Source organism: Amphibalanus amphitrite, unplaced genomic scaffold (assembly GCF_019059575.1).
Source record: "Amphibalanus amphitrite isolate SeventyFive unplaced genomic scaffold, NRLGWU_Aamphi_draft 000247F_arrow, whole genome shotgun sequence".
In the NCBI taxonomy this organism is placed as follows: domain Eukaryota; kingdom Metazoa; phylum Arthropoda; class Thecostraca; order Balanomorpha; family Balanidae; genus Amphibalanus; species Amphibalanus amphitrite.
In genome coordinates this window covers 594,605-611,312 of record NW_024881742.1, presented here as the reverse complement: position 1 = coordinate 611,312, position 16,708 = coordinate 594,605, and the positions used below count along the sequence as shown (strand labels likewise).

General features: G+C 56.8%; 1 protein-coding gene across 6 annotated transcripts in view; it reads right to left on the bottom strand.

Moving 5' to 3' along the window:
* The window catches only part of LOC122386324 (hormone receptor 4-like), a 46,803-nt gene extending 34,201 nt beyond the window's left edge, over positions 1–12,602 (bottom strand). Inside the window, exon 1 of one of the 6 annotated variants that reach the window (XM_043375398.1) lies at positions 12,375–12,602. In XM_043375398.1, coding sequence (XP_043231333.1) covers positions 12,375–12,441 — 67 coding nt within the window. In that variant the 5' untranslated portion in view covers positions 12,442–12,602. Of the gene's footprint in view, positions 1–8,186; positions 8,482–12,374 lie in introns of those variants that run through there. The other 5 variants (XM_043375397.1, XM_043375400.1, XM_043375396.1 and 2 more) reach the window with 5 other exon arrangements.
* Positions 12,603–16,708: the final 4,106 nt, after the last annotated feature.

The window sequence follows — 16,708 nt, the reverse complement described above, 5'->3', positions numbered from 1 at the left end:
CCCGTGGTGCGCCGCCGCTCGAGTCGACGCTGGCCGCCACTCGAGGCAACAGCCGATGAGGGGTCACTGGGGTCATCGGTGCTGGCGCTCCGATCGTAAACCACAGGCCGCGCGGCCAGCCGACGGCCCGTTCCGCTGTCTGAGGCATGGCGATCGGACTGACGCGCCTCGGCCTGTTGTCTGTCTCTGTGTGTTTCTCTTGGAAGAATGGGCTAGATCATGTATATTGGTCGGGTGAATATGAATGCTAAACTCGCCCACCCGGTCGCTCGATGAGTCAGCCAGCCGGCTCCTGATTGGCTGTGCATCTGAGTCCCTGACTCACATCCCACCCGTTCACGGCCGACCGGTCCGATCTCCGTACTCGGAGTGCCCGCGGGTCGATCAGCAACCGCGCGACCTTCCCAGAGGCCGGCCGGCCGGCTTCGGCTGACTGCTCCGCCCCCCCAAACGGCGTCATCTGCTCACCCACGGATCTGCACCTCTGAGGTCGGCTCCTCCCTCGCCTAGACCGCGGCGGAGGCGGGGACACGGACGTTAGACGCTCGGCCACGCAGAACACGCATACCTGAGCACGACGGCAAAACACGGAGACCGCCGGCTCCGTCACAAAGACAGGGTCTCGGCGCTGTCGGCACGATTGGCCCCGCCCCCGCCTGGCTGCGTTCTGCTGTGCTCGTTTGATACGCTCAGCTACACAGGACCACACCTGTTTGCTGGGTAGGATACGGCTCTGCCCGGTGCTCGAGACTCCGCCCTGCCTCCGCCTCCGCGCCGCGCCGCTGGACCTCCCGTGTCGCCCTCCACACCCCAGGCCAGACCACAGTTGCATCAGCCGAGCCTGGAACAACAGTCCCGGCAGCTCTGAGCCGTCCGAGGCAATGCCGGGCAGCGGCGAAATGAGCCGGGCATAGGGACCAGACTTCGCAGCACACGTGATTACTCACTGGTAGTGGCACCAGACCAATCCTTGGCGTCACGGTCATCACCACTAACGTCACGCGTCACCAGTACCGTCACCAACACCGTCACCACCGCCACCACCGCCGCTGTCTCTGGCGCCTCTGTGACCGCGAGCGCGGACCTTGGACGGTACGGCCGGTCCTGTGCTCCGTCACGGCCACAACCGGTGACGATGAACTTGAAAAGGTCAGGCGGTGCGACCCCGGTGCCGCCGCGTACTCCGGCGTTGCCATGGAAACAGAGCATGACGTGACAGTCCTGCGCCTCTGCAGCGACTTGCGCGTCCATATATTGTCACGTGCCGTAATAATAGCATGCCGAGGGAGGCCGTACACACGCGGGGGGAGGGGTCGGCCTGGTGCGTAGGTAGGTGCTCGGGGGAGGGGAGGCGTGGGTATATTGATGCGCCACATGTGCGTGTGGCCACAGCACAACGTCGTCGGTTCGGGAGAAAGATCATCGGAAAACTACGCATCACGTTCGGCGCAGAAAGGAAGGGACGCAGAAAGGAAGGTTCGACAAGGCCGCAACTCCAATGAATGACGCAGTTGGATCTACACTGATAAGCCTCGACTCGTCCAGGTCAAAGGAAACAGGACAGTATAATGAATTTCACCTTCGTTTTGACACAACTTCTGCTTTGTCACGCATCACATCTTCCACAGCTCGCTTACTTCACGCTCTCCACCAGGTCTGCTGGTCCGGAGCGTCTCGCCCGGCTTCCCTTACCGCTGCTCCCCGGCTTCCCTCGGCGCTGCTCCCCGGCTCCCTCGGGGCTGCTCTCCGGCTCCCTCACTGCGACCCGCTGCTTTCCCATCGTGCACGCAGGGCCGGGTGACAAAAACGGAGGCGCTGCGGCTCACAAAGAGGCCCGCAGCGCGTCCAGCAGCCACCAGGAAGCGGCCGAGCGGCCCGGCGATGACTCGGCGCCGCCGTGATGTTTGTCTGATTGCATGCGAAAACAGACGGGGATGCCGAAAACAGACGGCAGGGTTTCACGTCCCCCAGGCGGGGAGTTGACAGCGCGGGGCGGGGGCTGTTGAAGCATTGTGAAACGGAGGGACGGAGGGAGCTCTTCTGGGAGTTTGGCAGCTAAAGTGAGCGAGGAAGCCAGCATAAGCTGATCTACAGACTACCTACTCTGGCTGACAACAGAGGTGTGATAAAGCATTCTACTTCACTATACAATTATGTACATTTCACAAGGTACCTATCATCATTGTAAGATTCTCGTCATCGTTCAAAAATGAAAGAACGTAATTTCAACTACTTCGGAACTATAACACTGCTGAAAAGTTCGCATAGATAAAACACCCCTGCGTGGTTCATTCAATCGGTTCTTGAAACACAAATTTCTGCATTCTTAGAAAACTTCGCAGTAGAACCAAAACCATTATCGATCCATCCGCCTCCACCTTTGGAACGTTGAAGGAGGCAGTAGGACAGGACCTCATTCATTCACAGCATGGCATCGTAATTTAACAGCCTTGAGAGAGCGTACGACGCTGACCAGTAGGCCGGCGCGGCGGTGGTAGGCCTTGAACCAAAATATCGTCACTTCCACTATGGGCGTCGCGTCCTGAAGACACGGCTCGGTGTCCACCCGCCCGGATACTGACAGATTCGGAGAAGACGCTCACCGGATACGAGGAAGCAGTTTGAACCAGTGACTATGTGCGTTCAGGGAAACAGCCAAAAGCCGCTTAGCTGCCACCACATGGCGCAGAATCCAACCGACAGATAATCTGATATAAGGGACTACATACATATACGGTGCTGGGATTAGTGGAAGTCATTGTAGCAGACCTAGTTATATTTTCAGCGTCGCTATGAAAATGTCTGTCTGGTGAACACCATTCCAGTTAAATGTCGGCTCCTTGTTCCGTTTCCGACCCAGTTTGAACTCGTATCCCCGTTAGCCAGCGCCAGACCGGCAGCACACCGTCCGTCGTCGCTGTCTGCCCCGAACAATAGCCCTTCTTTCCCCCTAAAACGACCCAGAAAAAAATCCAAAGAAAACAAATCATTGGCGAGACGCCAGGTGCGCATTTTTTGTCGCACGGTGGTGGCGACCCTCTCGCAACGTACGCAGTAAAAGGGAAAGTCAGACGGTCTTACCCGACCCAGACATTGAGCTATTTATGTCGGCTGGCCGTGGACGTCGGCCGGGTTAGGATGTTGTAACACCAGCGTCGAATGGTAGTAGGCGGGTCTCAGAGCCAGACCGGGAGCGTGGAGCATTTGTCAGCGCTAAGGCCGCTCATGGCTGACAGTTTTATTGGGGCGCTAATCGCCTTCACCAGCTCTATGGTTCCTATGGGGAAGACGAGGCGGATACGTCGGCCGTACCGTCTTCAGACGTGGACAGAGTCACCGCCGGGCCGGGAGTTCCGGGCCACTGTTCGGTGCAGACACCTGTGGCCATCGAGGTCTGGGGTCCGTTCTTCGGCTCGACACATCCGTTTGAGCAAGAGGGAGCAGACATACAGCATATGAAGATGTGAAGAATGCAGAATGGAGTATTATCAATAGTGTAAAAGAACTTCCATTTTTCCTTGGCAAGCTGTTCTACATAGAAAACAAAGGTAACAATGATAAGTGATAAACAAAACGCGTCTTTTAGGTGTCTTCAGTTTCGATTAGCCAATTTCTAAGCCTCAAATTAACCATCCACATTTCGTTGTTCGATTTCTGCCACAAAGACAGGGAATCTGAAATCATTTGGCCGTCTAGCTGGAGAGAGTGACGGAGCACGGAGAGAGGATGAGAGACGAGGACGGAGAGCCGGAGGGAGGGTTGCCTTGTGCGGCTCGAAGGCCACGTTTTGCAGCCGTTTTTCTGGTCAGTTGAGAAACAGCACATTCAGCCGGCTGCGTCCCGGCACCGAGGGCGAACAACGACCGAGCAGCGAGCAGTCAGCGGCGGCGGGCCGATCGGGCTGCTGGAGCAGTCAGCGGCCCCGCAGACTGAGGCTGCTGGGCCCGGCAGATCGGGCTGCTGGAGCAGATAGCGGCGGGCCGATCGGGCTGCTGGAGCAGTCACCGGCCGGGCAGATCAGGCTGCTGGAGCAGTCAGCGGCCGGGCATATCAGGCTGCTGGACAATGTGGAGTGCAGGGGAATAAACGCGCAAATAGTGCTTCTCATGTTACTTCCTACATCATTATTTTCATTGACGACAAATGTCGGCGACTTCGTGGGGCACAATGCTCTTTTTGTTGATGAAGATAATGGCTTGAACAGGCTTAAAACAAAGCAATTTCAACCGTATGTTTGTGTAAGCGTGCCAGGACCGTCGGCCGATGGTCACTCCCCGGTGTCAGTGTCTGTGTCAGACACATCACCGTCCGGTGTCAGCAGTGTCAGTGTCGGGCGCGGCGCCGAAGTGTCCTTCGCGGGGCGGGCCGCCGTCACGGTGCCGCCGGCCAGAACGTCACAAACACCAGCATGTTGCACGCGCCAAACTGGGCCAACAACGACAAAAACTGGCGCACTTCCGACACGACGCAATGGCCGGCAAGGCCAGCACATGTCAGCCGCGCTGCCGGCAAAAACGGCGCAGCGCGGCGGCGCGCGACCACCGGCTGTGCGCCGCTTCTGCCGCGCCGCCGCCGCCGCCGCCGCCGCCCCACCGAGCCGCCGTCATCTCCACCGACCGCCACTTCCGGGCGGCACGCACATTCCGGAAGCGCGGCGGTGTCGTGAGGCGCGATCGATTCTCCGCCGCGGGGTGGGATGACACAGGTCTCCCACTGCACCGCTGGCAGCGGGTCAATAGTGCCTCGCTGACACCCTCGCGGCCCGCCTCCCCTGCCGCCTCCCCGCGTCATCCCGTTAGAGGGCGGCCGCGCCGCGCGCTCCCCTCCCGCAGCTCGAAGGCCTCCCCCGGGCTCGCGGCGCGGCCAAGTGCGTCGTTAGGAGTGGGAGCGGAGATTGCAATTTCGGCGCAGTCGGTCCCGTCCATTGCAGTCGTTCAGAGCAATCAATAGCGCTTGCATCAGTTTCGACGCACATCTGGCGAGTCACAGGACCGGCTTCCGAAAATGGCAAGAGCGATAACACGCGACGAGGTGAAGCCAAACCGCAGAGTAGCATTAGGTAGATCATTGATACTGACCGCATACAATGCAAATTAAAAGATTTTTGTCGATAGATCCGGTTGAATGAGGCACTAATGTCTAGCTTCCATATTGGGCTACCGGCTGACGACCAGCGCACGAACAAGAAATTATACTGTAATATATTTAATGGAATAACCTTCTGTTGAAAATTCTAAAAATTGCCAAAAGTTACCAAAAACACTTGAATATATTTCGGAGGCGTTCCTTCATCGGTTCAAGTGATAAACATTTATAGCGCCACATTTGCCGTTAACATATCTGATCCAAAGAAATTAAACTGAGTAAATTTGAAAGGACTCCGCAATATATACCCCCCTCTGTTGCGGTCAGACTGCCAAAGCAATCAAGAATCTCGGCGTGCGTGCGGCCACAAGGGCGGTATCCACTCACGCTGGGTCGCTGCGGCCACAGTGACCTCCGTGCAAGACAGGCGTGCAAGGCCAACAATCGGTGCAAAAACCCACCCGGCTATTCACGACGAACCAGGAAACGTTTTTGTCCGCAAATCATGAAGGAATAAACAAGTCAAGGGTTGCAAGTCGCTTCACGGCGGCCCAGTGCGTGCGGCTCGGCTGGAAGCACAAGGTCTCGAGATAGCCGTCTTCCAGTGTCGGAGGGCGTCAGGCCGCCGCTACTTTGGCCTTGCAGCTCGCCGCTGAGCAGCCTTGATTTGCAGCTCGGGCGGGTTGTGTCCCTTCCATTCACGGGGCACAGCGGCCGGTCGTGCGCCGCGCGCCAGGTCAGCTGGATCCCGGCTGTCGAGCCGTGTCTGGCGCCGTGCCGTACCGCTCCAGCTCAGGGGCGGTGGTCGGCCTACGGTCCGGTCATGTCGTGACCCTCGACCCTCGCCCCGACCCAGCTAACGGGACCGAGAGCGGGCCACGCGGGAAAAACGCCCGCCGCCCGCCCGCCCGCGCCGGTCGGCGGGCGGCGGCGCGGCGGCCCGCTGGCCTACTTGCGAGGGTCGGTGCGGAGGTCGGCCGTTCCCCCGCCCGCCGCGGCCGGCCATGCTCAGCTGAGGGCTCACAAAGACGCGTCAGAGCCGCCAGATAGCTCTGAGATCGTCGCGCAGTGAGGAGCCAGAGCGGCGGCCCGCGGTGCAGCTGGCCGGCCAGGGGAGCCAGGGACGCCGGAGATGGGGGCATGGGGTACGAACTCGCCATCACCAGCTCGCCGGCATACCAGCGCGGGTCTGTACCAACCAGCTGGGGCCGTCAGTGCAGGGTACGGCCGCCCCGCCGCCGCCCCCGCCCGAGGACGGTGGAAACTCCCCCGCTGGCCGTACGCGGACCGGGTCGATGGCGCCCCCACCCCACCCCCACCCCCACCCCGGCCACTACGCCGTGGGTTTCCCCGTGCGTCAAACCGGGGTATCTGGGAACGTCTCACAGCCAACACACAGTGAAACGCCTTCCGAAAACAAGTCCGAAATTGGGCAACACAGCACTTACGCGCGGTGCCTTCATAGAATCTCACAAGTGAAAGGCATCTGGCGAACTCATGATGCACCGGTGAGCCGGTCGGCCGGCCGACTGCCGGTCAGGGTGGCGGTAAATTCCATTCAAACCTGGTGTCGCTGTAGGCCGATACAGCCCAGCGGGAGGCGGTGCGCCCGTCAGCCCAGCAGCCCGGATACAGGGCAGACGGACGCTCGCAGCCGTTGAAAATAGCACACGGGCTACGTCATGACTCGGACTTTGAACCCGCGCCGCCGCGGCTGCAGACTCGCCCGGGGGGGGGGGGGGGGGCGGCCAGTCGCCCAGGACTGCAGGACGGCACCGCTCCTCAAAATCAAACAGTCCTTGTGCTATCGGAGGGTGCAGCAGAGCACGGCCAGCGCTCAGGTCAGCCAGTCCAACCGCGATGGCGGATCCAGAAAGACGGCGATGGGCGTGGCCAGCGAATATGTCTATCAAGAATTCCCAAAATTCGGAATTTCGCTCCATTTGGCCAGATCCATGCTACCAAATGTTTCGTGAAAGAGTTATTTAAAAGGGATTCATTCCCTATTTGCCTTTGTTTGATTCACCGAGGTATCTTCAACCTGCATTCACATCTTGCCGTCTCTGAACATCCGGTTCACACCGCTGAACCAATCCCCCTCCGCACGTCATCTCAGCAGCTCGGCTGGCCGCGTCCCTCCCCACCTGTGGCGACCCCTGACCCGCGCCGGCGAGCCAGCTGAGCGGCCGGCTGGCCCCGCCCCTTGACCTCATGACCCGGGCTGAACGAGGTTAACCCGGTCCCCGCCGCGGCTGGGGTTAACGCCCGACCGGAGCCGGCCGGACGGGTGGAAGACCCGAAGTGTTCCAGATGGGTGAGCCGGGAGACTTGTGATCCGGTGTGCGTATGTTGGGGATATTGCATAATGTAGCAGCACACAGTGCGTTTAAGGATACACATAACAGTGTAAGCCAATCGAAGAAATAAAAAGAGATCGGTATCAAATATAGGTCAATTGTAGAGATGGCGGCTCAGATGAGTTTCGAAATGTAGTTGGCACAGCTCGACAAAGGCAACTGCTGCTCTTGTAAACACGCATGATGCACATTGGGTACGTTTACAACTCTATGATATCGATACAACCGCGAGCGTGTGATTTTTTAAATGGTTAGTTGATAGTTCATAGAAACCAACATCCGGCAGGTGGGTGAAAAATACCCAACTGATATCATTATTGCTGTTCATGTCTAGTCCTCACCGGGAATGAAAAAAAAGGCGCTTGTACTCTAGCATCCTGGCAATTTTGTTTGCAATGGCAGATTCCTGATGATGATGTCAGAGTCAAATGCCTAGAGAGGGGTCAATGAAAATCAATTTAATGACCATTTATAATGCAAATAATTTCCGCAAGCCAATCTCGAATAAAACACCTACATCCGCAAATTCAACAAGTCAGCATCTAAGAGCTATCCAAGTTATCCCGCGGGCACAGCTTCTGAGCAGTGTGCATAACTTCCCCGCATGAACTCTGCACCAAAGAACAGCATCCGGCAGGGTCAACAACTAAAATAGAGCAAACTTCGGCGATGTGGAATGTCTTCTGCACTGCACATATACATAGACAGACCGTTTGCACTGAGTTCCCGGAGTTCTCTGCTCACCTGGGACATAGCGCGCCAGCGTCTCATCCGAATGCAGCTCCCCGGGCCTCTGGACTTTGATATAGCCCTCCATGGTCTCGGCCGAGACCGTTCTCTGTCCGCAGCCGTTCTCCGCGGTCCACATCAACTGTGCGCGCTGCTGGCCGGCCGGTGACCGCTGGCGGTCGGCCACTCGCTCGGCCGGTCGGGTTCACTGTCCGCCGCTCGGCGCCGGCACTGGGTCACTGAGCAGGTGCGATCGCTCGCCGCCGCCGCGCCGCCGCAGCCCTCCGCGCGCCGCGCTCACAGCAGAAGTGGGCCAGCCGCGCGGCCGGCCGCCGCCGCCGCCGCCGCCGAGCCGAGATGTGACGTCATAAGGTCACTGGCGTGACGTCACGGCGACCGACACCGGGCCGATCCCGACCTGCCCCACGCACCAACTTTCCCGTGAGCGTCGATGTCGGCGGCAGTTGGTGGCAGCCGGGCGGGAGCGGGGGCGGGGGCGGCCGGTCATGCAGTCCGCCCTCCGCGGTATGTCAGATAAAAATAAGCCGCGGTCGGTGACGGGCGTGCTGCGGCGCGCCGTCGGCATCCGGCGAACATCTGTGCCCATCTGAGGTCGGACTGCGCACACAGCCCCGAGGCCAGTCCCCGCTCTGAATCCTGCACCTCAAACCGGCGACCCTGAGAGCTCAACATTACTCAGCGGCTGGCGGCACGGGGTCGGCGCGCCGGCGTTCTTGGGATGAATCCCAGTTCTCTGCTGCGCGGCGCGGCCATCAGATCGGACTGCTGGTTTGGCACGGCTCTAAGGCCACTGTGCAGAGGGGAGCAGCTGCGGCGCTGGCCGGCTGGCCCCGCTCCAGGCGCCGGTCATCCAGAGCTCTGGAGCTGGCACGTCGGCACTCACAAGCTGCCCGACCAGCTGCCCTCAGCCCCCCCCCCCCCCCCCAGCCGCGTCACCCACCAGCCCTGTCACCGGTGACACCAGCAAGTCAACGGAGCTGGTGGGGAGCGCAGGGAATGTTCTGAACGTCACTGCGACAGTGCACTACTGAGACCAGACGCAGTGGTCCTCACGACTAGCCGGGTAAACCCAGGGGTAGTTATACGGACAACAGCGGCCTCGGACCGTGACATAAGCCAGAGGTCTACACTCTATCCGTGGTAATGGCTGCGGCTACCAGTGACAGCCCGGGGCACTAATCATTTCGACCACCGTCACTAGCCGAGCCGGTTAACTTAATTCAATTATTTTATCAAAAAGAAAGTCACTACTTGAGATGAAACGGACAATAACATTGGCCGGACAACGTGTGCCTTACGTTACGGTACAATTCGCGACATGTGCGGATACGGTTAATCCATACTTGACCTAAAACGAAAAGAACGATGAAACATAATAATATAAGCCGTTGGGTCACGGTAAATTCGACCAATTCCCAAACAAAGCCTTACCACCAACACAAAGGACAAAAGTATCCAAGCAGACGGGCAGATGCCTTGGGCGTGAAATCTTCTTAGATAACGGAAGCACTGTTCAAATTAGCATCTTAATAAGTAAAAATATAGGAAGTGTTATAGGTTAGAAAATTTACATTTACAACAAATACATTTACACTTACAAATTTGCATTTACAACATTTAAATCAGATACTCCTAGCTCAATGTTCCAAAGATTTTTCGACCAAAAACAATCAAATATCAGAAAATAAAAGTTCCCTTCGTGAGAAAGTGAAAATGTTTCTTCAATTACAAATCACTTTGAGCTGTACGATTCTCCGAATTTACTACATGCCCATCTGCCGCTCGTGTTGTGAGCGCCGCCACAAAAGGAAAGCTGCAGGTAATCGGTAAAGAATACACAGCAGTCGTGCAGTCGCTGCTCCAATGTGACCGCTCGCAGTGAAAGCTGCAGCTGCTGGTATCTCTCGGTTCAACGACCGGGCGGTGAACACGGCTCTTCCGTGCCCGGCCATGGAATGCCACCTCCAGACGGAGCCACAACGCAAATATTCGGCAGATTAGCAACCGCAACAGCAAGGTGCGAACCAGAAACGAAACGGATGGTGCACAGTTTTGTCTCGATAATTTGTAGTTTGGGTGAAAGATGATCATAAAGCTCTCGACGGCAAGTTATTTGCAAACTGTTGTTTTTAATCACTTTCGCCGGTCGCAATGAAGAGCCGTAGCGATTTGTTGTTTGCGGTAAATAAATCCTCAATGGTACTAGTATCATACTTTCACAGCTGAATTTATCCCACGCAGTTCTTCAGAATCCAGAGAAATCTTCAGCAATTAATTTACTACCGGTACGCCTATGTTGCAACAAACACATGCACGTAGTATTCAGCTGAATCGCACACCCATCTACGAGAAGCGGTAGAATTGCGCCACCGGGCCATGCCCAGCCCGGCCGGTGGCACCGTCACCCGCACCTTCCGAGAAAGCGGCCCGGCTGCGTCATCCGCCGCGCACGATGACGCGGTTTCACTTTCGGTGGCGCGCCGAGGCCCGGCAGCGGTCGACTGCGGCGGCGGCGGCGGCGCGACGGAAGCGGTAGAGAAGGTCGGGACCTGGCCTCGACCGACGGAAAGGCAGGCTTGCTGCAGAGATCGACGTCCAGAAGTACAGCGAGGGAAGCAGGGCGGGTTCTGTCAATCACCCTCTCCCCGCACACAGAAGAGGAAGGGGAGGGGCGAGGGTGGCCGCCGAAGGAGGGGAGGGAATAGCAGCAGGGGTGGGTGGTCCGCGGGACGCACAGATGGCGACCCAGTCTGTCCTGAAGTCGGCGACGTCCCTGTTATAAACATAACTGGTGTTGGGTGTTCACAGTTGAAGGATTTGTTGTTGAGGCACAGAATGAAGGTCTCGTCCTAAATTTGGGCCCTTTGTTTGGCCGGCATGGTTATATTTAGACAAAGAAATTTGTGTTGGACTTCAGTCCGGATGTAAATTGTCTTCTGAAAACATTGATCATAATTTATGTCATACCATAAGATGTCATTCTTACATCTTGAACTTGGCATATTGTTAGCAAAAATCGAGACGGAAAGTGACAGGTAGGTAGCTTGCGCAAAAATAATTTTGCGACAATACTTTTGATCCGATGGTACAGGCTGAATTAAATAGTTTGTATCAAATCATGGCGACTAATTTCGTAAAAGACGAACACTTGAAAATGCTCAACAGTAAAAGTAGACATAGGCAGGTTAAGTGATAGGTATAATGAACTTATAGTAACGTTTACGATTCATTCGAGGAATGCTGTTCGAATGCATTTCACGGTAGACACCCCTTCTCTACTCTCGGAACCTAGGTGGGAATTAGGTATGGTAGGTTCTTAGACCACACAGTTCTTGTCGCCTGTGCCTTTTCCCGGAACGGAAGCTGGGAGTTGGGACCGAGCTTTTATGGAAAACTCACAGCGAGGGCCATCTTCGCTGTTTATTTTGTTTTCATTGTTGAAAATATCAAATACCTATTGGTCTTGCAAATAAAACAAAACATCCAAAAGGGAGAACGGTAGGCTATAAACCAAAAATATGGTTTTATAACTGTAGCATTTCAGGTAAAATATTCCCTTGTTACACATATGTACCATATGTATCAAGTTGGCTTTGAATAGCCAGTGCGCAATACGATGCGATTTCTTGAATGCGATTTCAATGGGAGGCTTCGACACGCAATAATAAATCTCGAGTTGATAAAACGTCTACTTCAGTTGATGGCATCAGTTTGCAGCATACTTCAATGTTACCGCTACACGTGTCTCAACGAGCCGGAAGTTGACATTAACTGCGCCACAATCGCCGTGCAATAGTCCGATAACGCATTATCATTTCGTCCATACGAAGGAATGTCTCGGAATCCTGGTCAGCTCTGAAGAGAGCAAACATCACGAGCTGTGGGAAATCCCACCGTGCAGCCAGTCGCTGAAACCACTACCGGTGTATGATCGCAGGATCACAGCTGAAAACCGTGTAAACCGCGCTCGGTCGGTGTCCCTGCAGCCGGTTGAACGACCCGGCTCCATCAATGTCCGAAACATCGCACCTCGTCCACAACAGAGGGGCCTGCCACACCGCTCCCGTCACCGAACCCCATAGACACCCCGCCGAGATCACTTCCGCACCGCACACACCCCGCCCCTGCCCCGCGGCCGGCGTCAACATAACGGAACCGGAACCGGCGCGGCCGGTCACTCACCTCGCTCCGGGCCGTTGACACTGGTCGACTGGGCCGGGCCGCCGCCGGCCGGGCCGCGGCCGTTCATTGCAGCGCCGCCGCACGCAGCCGGTCACTCGCAGCACGCACTGCACCACGCACCGGCGCCGCCTTTTTCAGCGTGTCATGCGAGTGTGTGGCCGACCAGTGGCAGCCGCCCGGCCCGGTCGCACACTGGCGGCGCGCGGGTCAACAACCGGAGCGCCGCGAGGGGAGCGCCGCGCTCCTCCCTTCCCGCACAGCCGCTAGAGCCGCCGCATCGAGCATCGACAAAGCCCGGCCAGCCGACGAAACACCCACAATATTGAGGTCACCACGGTGCAAATAGTGCAAGGGTGGTATTTGTGTGGCTAGGGTGAACTATTGTATCGCTGTCAAGTATTTATGTGCCACTGTTCCGTCCACGGTGACCACCGGGCTTTCGGGTTCGATACCCTGCAGCTCTAGTGCGTACCCAATACTCCGGGCGCTGCGTGAGCGCATCTAAATGCGGAAGTCTTGCGTCAGCTGACGAGGACGTGTGTGTGTGAATGGATATTGATGCGGGCCGCAGAGTAAGGGGAGAGCGGCGAGGGACGCGTCCCTGGGCCCATGAGGTCCAACGGGGCGATGAGTGACAAGCGGCGTCTTTTACAGAGGGGTCCGGCGAACAAATGGGGCACGCGCTACACTGGTTCAGCTCAAGCGGACGTGCGGAGCGGGTTTTTGGCCGTCCCTCCTCGCCGGTACATCGGGAGAGCATTTCGGTACAACTCCGTCCCCAGGCAGCGCTGACAGGAGATTCATCTCTCGGCAGGCGGCAGCGCGTCCGTTTTGGGCGCGACCCGGGCTTCCGGGGGTCAGCGCTCAGCCGGCGGGGTCGCCGGCCGCCGCGGGCGCCCCAGCGCCACCTGTGCGCCCCCCCCCCTCTTACCCGGCGCCCGCGGGCAGGTAGCGGGCACGCCATGAGCGGCGGTCAACGCTCCTGCACGCGGGTCGTCGACCGCGACGGCAGCCCGTCGGCGGCGGCGGGGGTGGCCGGCCATCGACCGGCTGAGACGGCCGGGCGCGCCAGAAGGGGTGACGCGCGCGTAACGGGCCCATCGACCCGCTGGCTGCGCACGCATGTGCGTGCGGCGGCGCGCCGCGCCGGGGCGGGGCAGCATAACGGGATCAGCGAACGGCCTCGGCGCCCGGTGGCCAGGGCCGCGGCGCGGAGGGACGGGGAGGGAGGGACAGGGCGGGACTGGGCAGTGGGGAGCGGGCGGATGCTGTACCAGATAGATGAAGGCGTAAACAAGCAGGATGTAGACCGCTGACGAACAGGTACGGCGAGTAACAGTTCGAAACAGATCACAGCGTGATTCGGTTGGAGTGGGAGAAAACGAACAACAAGTTATCCTATGTTCTGCTCGCACCAATGTACTCAAATTACATCATTAAGCTCAAAGACCAAACATAGCAGAGGCAACGCGCTAAGGCCCCGGAAATTAGCTCAATGAAGGGCAAGTTGCACGAATTATGAAGCTACTTATCTTATATAAGAATACCAAAGATAGCCTGAACGCTCATTTTCCAGCGATTTGACAAGGCTTTGACGAAAACGGGAGAAAATGAGCCCCGAAACTCACCCACCGTTCCACTCTCTTCCGAGTGATAATGTTACAGATATCACAGTATCGACATCTGAGAAGCGTTTTACCTATAACAATAATGAACAATTAATATCGATAATAAGCAGTTGGTGCCCTTTTGTGGGAGGATCATTACGGAATAAAATCAACGCCTCCGTGCGCTCGATAACTTGTATCTGACCAAGGCCGTATCTGACGATGGTATAGCTATATCAAATGACCATATTGCTCGTACATACACAGTGAAGTAAATTGATATACTTTAGAAAGCCTCGTAAAGAAAGTTGCAATTAGAAAATTGACAAAACCTGAGAAAATCGATTTTTTCTCAAAGAATGAATAAATGCCTCTTAACGAAACAAAGAAGGGGAAAAAAGAAGGGGAAGGGGAGCCGCCCCTCTCAGAGGCCATCACCTGGCTCCTCGCCCTCTATCCGCCACCCGTTTCAAGTGACACGCGAATTGGACAGCTCCTTGAAACGCCGGATGGCAACAGCTGTTTGGCTGAGTTTTTGCAAGGAACGCGTACGGCCTATGCGGTAGGTGCGCACTGCGCTGTGCCCATTCTATCAATCATAGCTCACGCGCATGTTGTTCCGACTGTGGGTGAGCCAGCGCCCGTCCTCCCCGAGTCGACAGTCAAGCACCCCAGACGAGGAACTGACGTGACATCACAAAAAGGTCTCGCAGGTCGGGCGACCGTCTCTCTGAGCCGGTGGGGGGGGGGGGGGGGGCCTGTCGCACAGCCGCGGGAGTTTACCCGACATGGTAAACAGGTCACACCGATCGGGTGTTCTACCTGGCCGATCAGATAGCTCCGGCCAGTTTTGGGTCACCGCATATCTACAGGGAGGAGGGCAGCGCCCACTTGGCTACTGATCCTATAACCTCGGTGTTCCCACCTGCACCAGGTGTCAGCGTGTACCACTGCACAGTGCAACTGCACATGCCCTCGATCTGCTGTGCATGGATTGTGCACACTGCACAGCCGGCAGCTGAGAGAGCGTCTGTTCAGAGCAGGGGGATGGCTTATACATTCAGCGACTTCCGTAGGCGGATCCTGAAAGGCAATCTACTGTTATTATTACATAGAGTCCACTGTGCCTCGGGACATATTTTTTAATGAATTTATCTTAATCTAACGATGTCGATTTCATATTTGTTCGACTTAAAATAACTAGGCACCAAATATTTTTGAGCAGCCTTCTGTCGGCAATATCTCAGTTCAACATAGGTAATATACTAAAGATGACTGCACAAACAATTGTTTGAAACAACACGCCGAGCTTAAGTTGACATTGCCCATCCGGACACCTTGATATCCACCATGGCCATAACCACCGCCTACGATCGAACGTCACTGACGCCATACGTCCGCCACATGCCCCTGACGCACTGCACAGTGTCTGGCGTATGTAGCCGTGTGCAGTGTGCAGGAATACATACACACGCCACCAGCCGCTGCCGCTGCTCGCAGTAGCAACAGAACAGCCGCAGCCGCAGCAGCAGCCGGGATAGAGTACACACCGTGGCGCCCGGGCCCCTGGCACCAGCGAGTCATTGACCCTCAATTGCATCATTCGATAGGCGTGCACAGTTGCACAGGGCCCAATGCTGCCCCTGACGGCGAGGCAATGGCCTTCCACCGGCGACCCCGGCACTGCACGCTGCGGTACAGCATCTGACGGGTTACAACTCACGGGGACAGTGGGCGATATTTTGTGGATGAACAGCACATTTTTGTGACATCGTTAGGGTTGTGGTTTTCGCCGTTATCGGCGTCGATTTTCGCTAATGAATTCGACCATGAGCGTTTGGCAGTAAGTGGCGTGTGGAGTGGTCTAAATTGCGGAAAAAATTCCCGCCACGTGTGTAGCATATTCCCAGTTCGCCCCATTTACAGCGCGTGCCCCCATAAAACATGGCTTATTTGAAACTATCAGGGGTCGCGGCGGCGAGGGGAGGCTTTTTAGCGGACAGGGGGTGCGGGCTAACGTCGAATATCCCCCGAGCAACATGGAGGGCACGATTGTTTGGGCGGCCGTGCCAGTCATCGAGCAAATCGACCGCGAGGGGAGAGGTCACCTCTCCATCAACGTCACCGTTCTCCTCGAGTCGGGGCGGCGCGCACGAGCGCGAGCCTTAAACAAAACGAGCCGAGCCGCGTATGCAAATGCGTCAGCGCCGCCATTCGGGGGCGCGGCCGCCGGGGGACGAAAATAATAAATGAGGAAGTGATCTAAGCGCGTTCGATCCGACTGGTAGCACTCAAATTACGTCAGTTGTGTCCATGTGCTGAATACGCACAGCAGAATCAATAACGGGGAGAACTGGGACCGAGGACAGGCGGTATAGGACAGAAACTATCGACTATCCGCCGTCGACAGAGATAAATCCATCAATGCCGAATGAGAGCAAATACTGACAGGGAGGCATTAACGAAGCGATGTCGGCCCCTCTCCTACGTCGGCAAAACGCACCATCATGTAGTTAATATTTGGGGGAAGTAGCTGTGGGCAGCTCAGCCGGCACGCGCCCTGTTCCACAGCACGTGTCGAGGTGCACCCGTGCAGAAGATTGCTGGGAGCGCGGCCTGGTGTCCCTCACTGGGCCATTATTCATGGCAGCCTTCGGCTTCACACACTGATCACCCGCGGTCATCTGACCATCGCTCCGCATCATCGGGGTCCGGATACCATCCGCA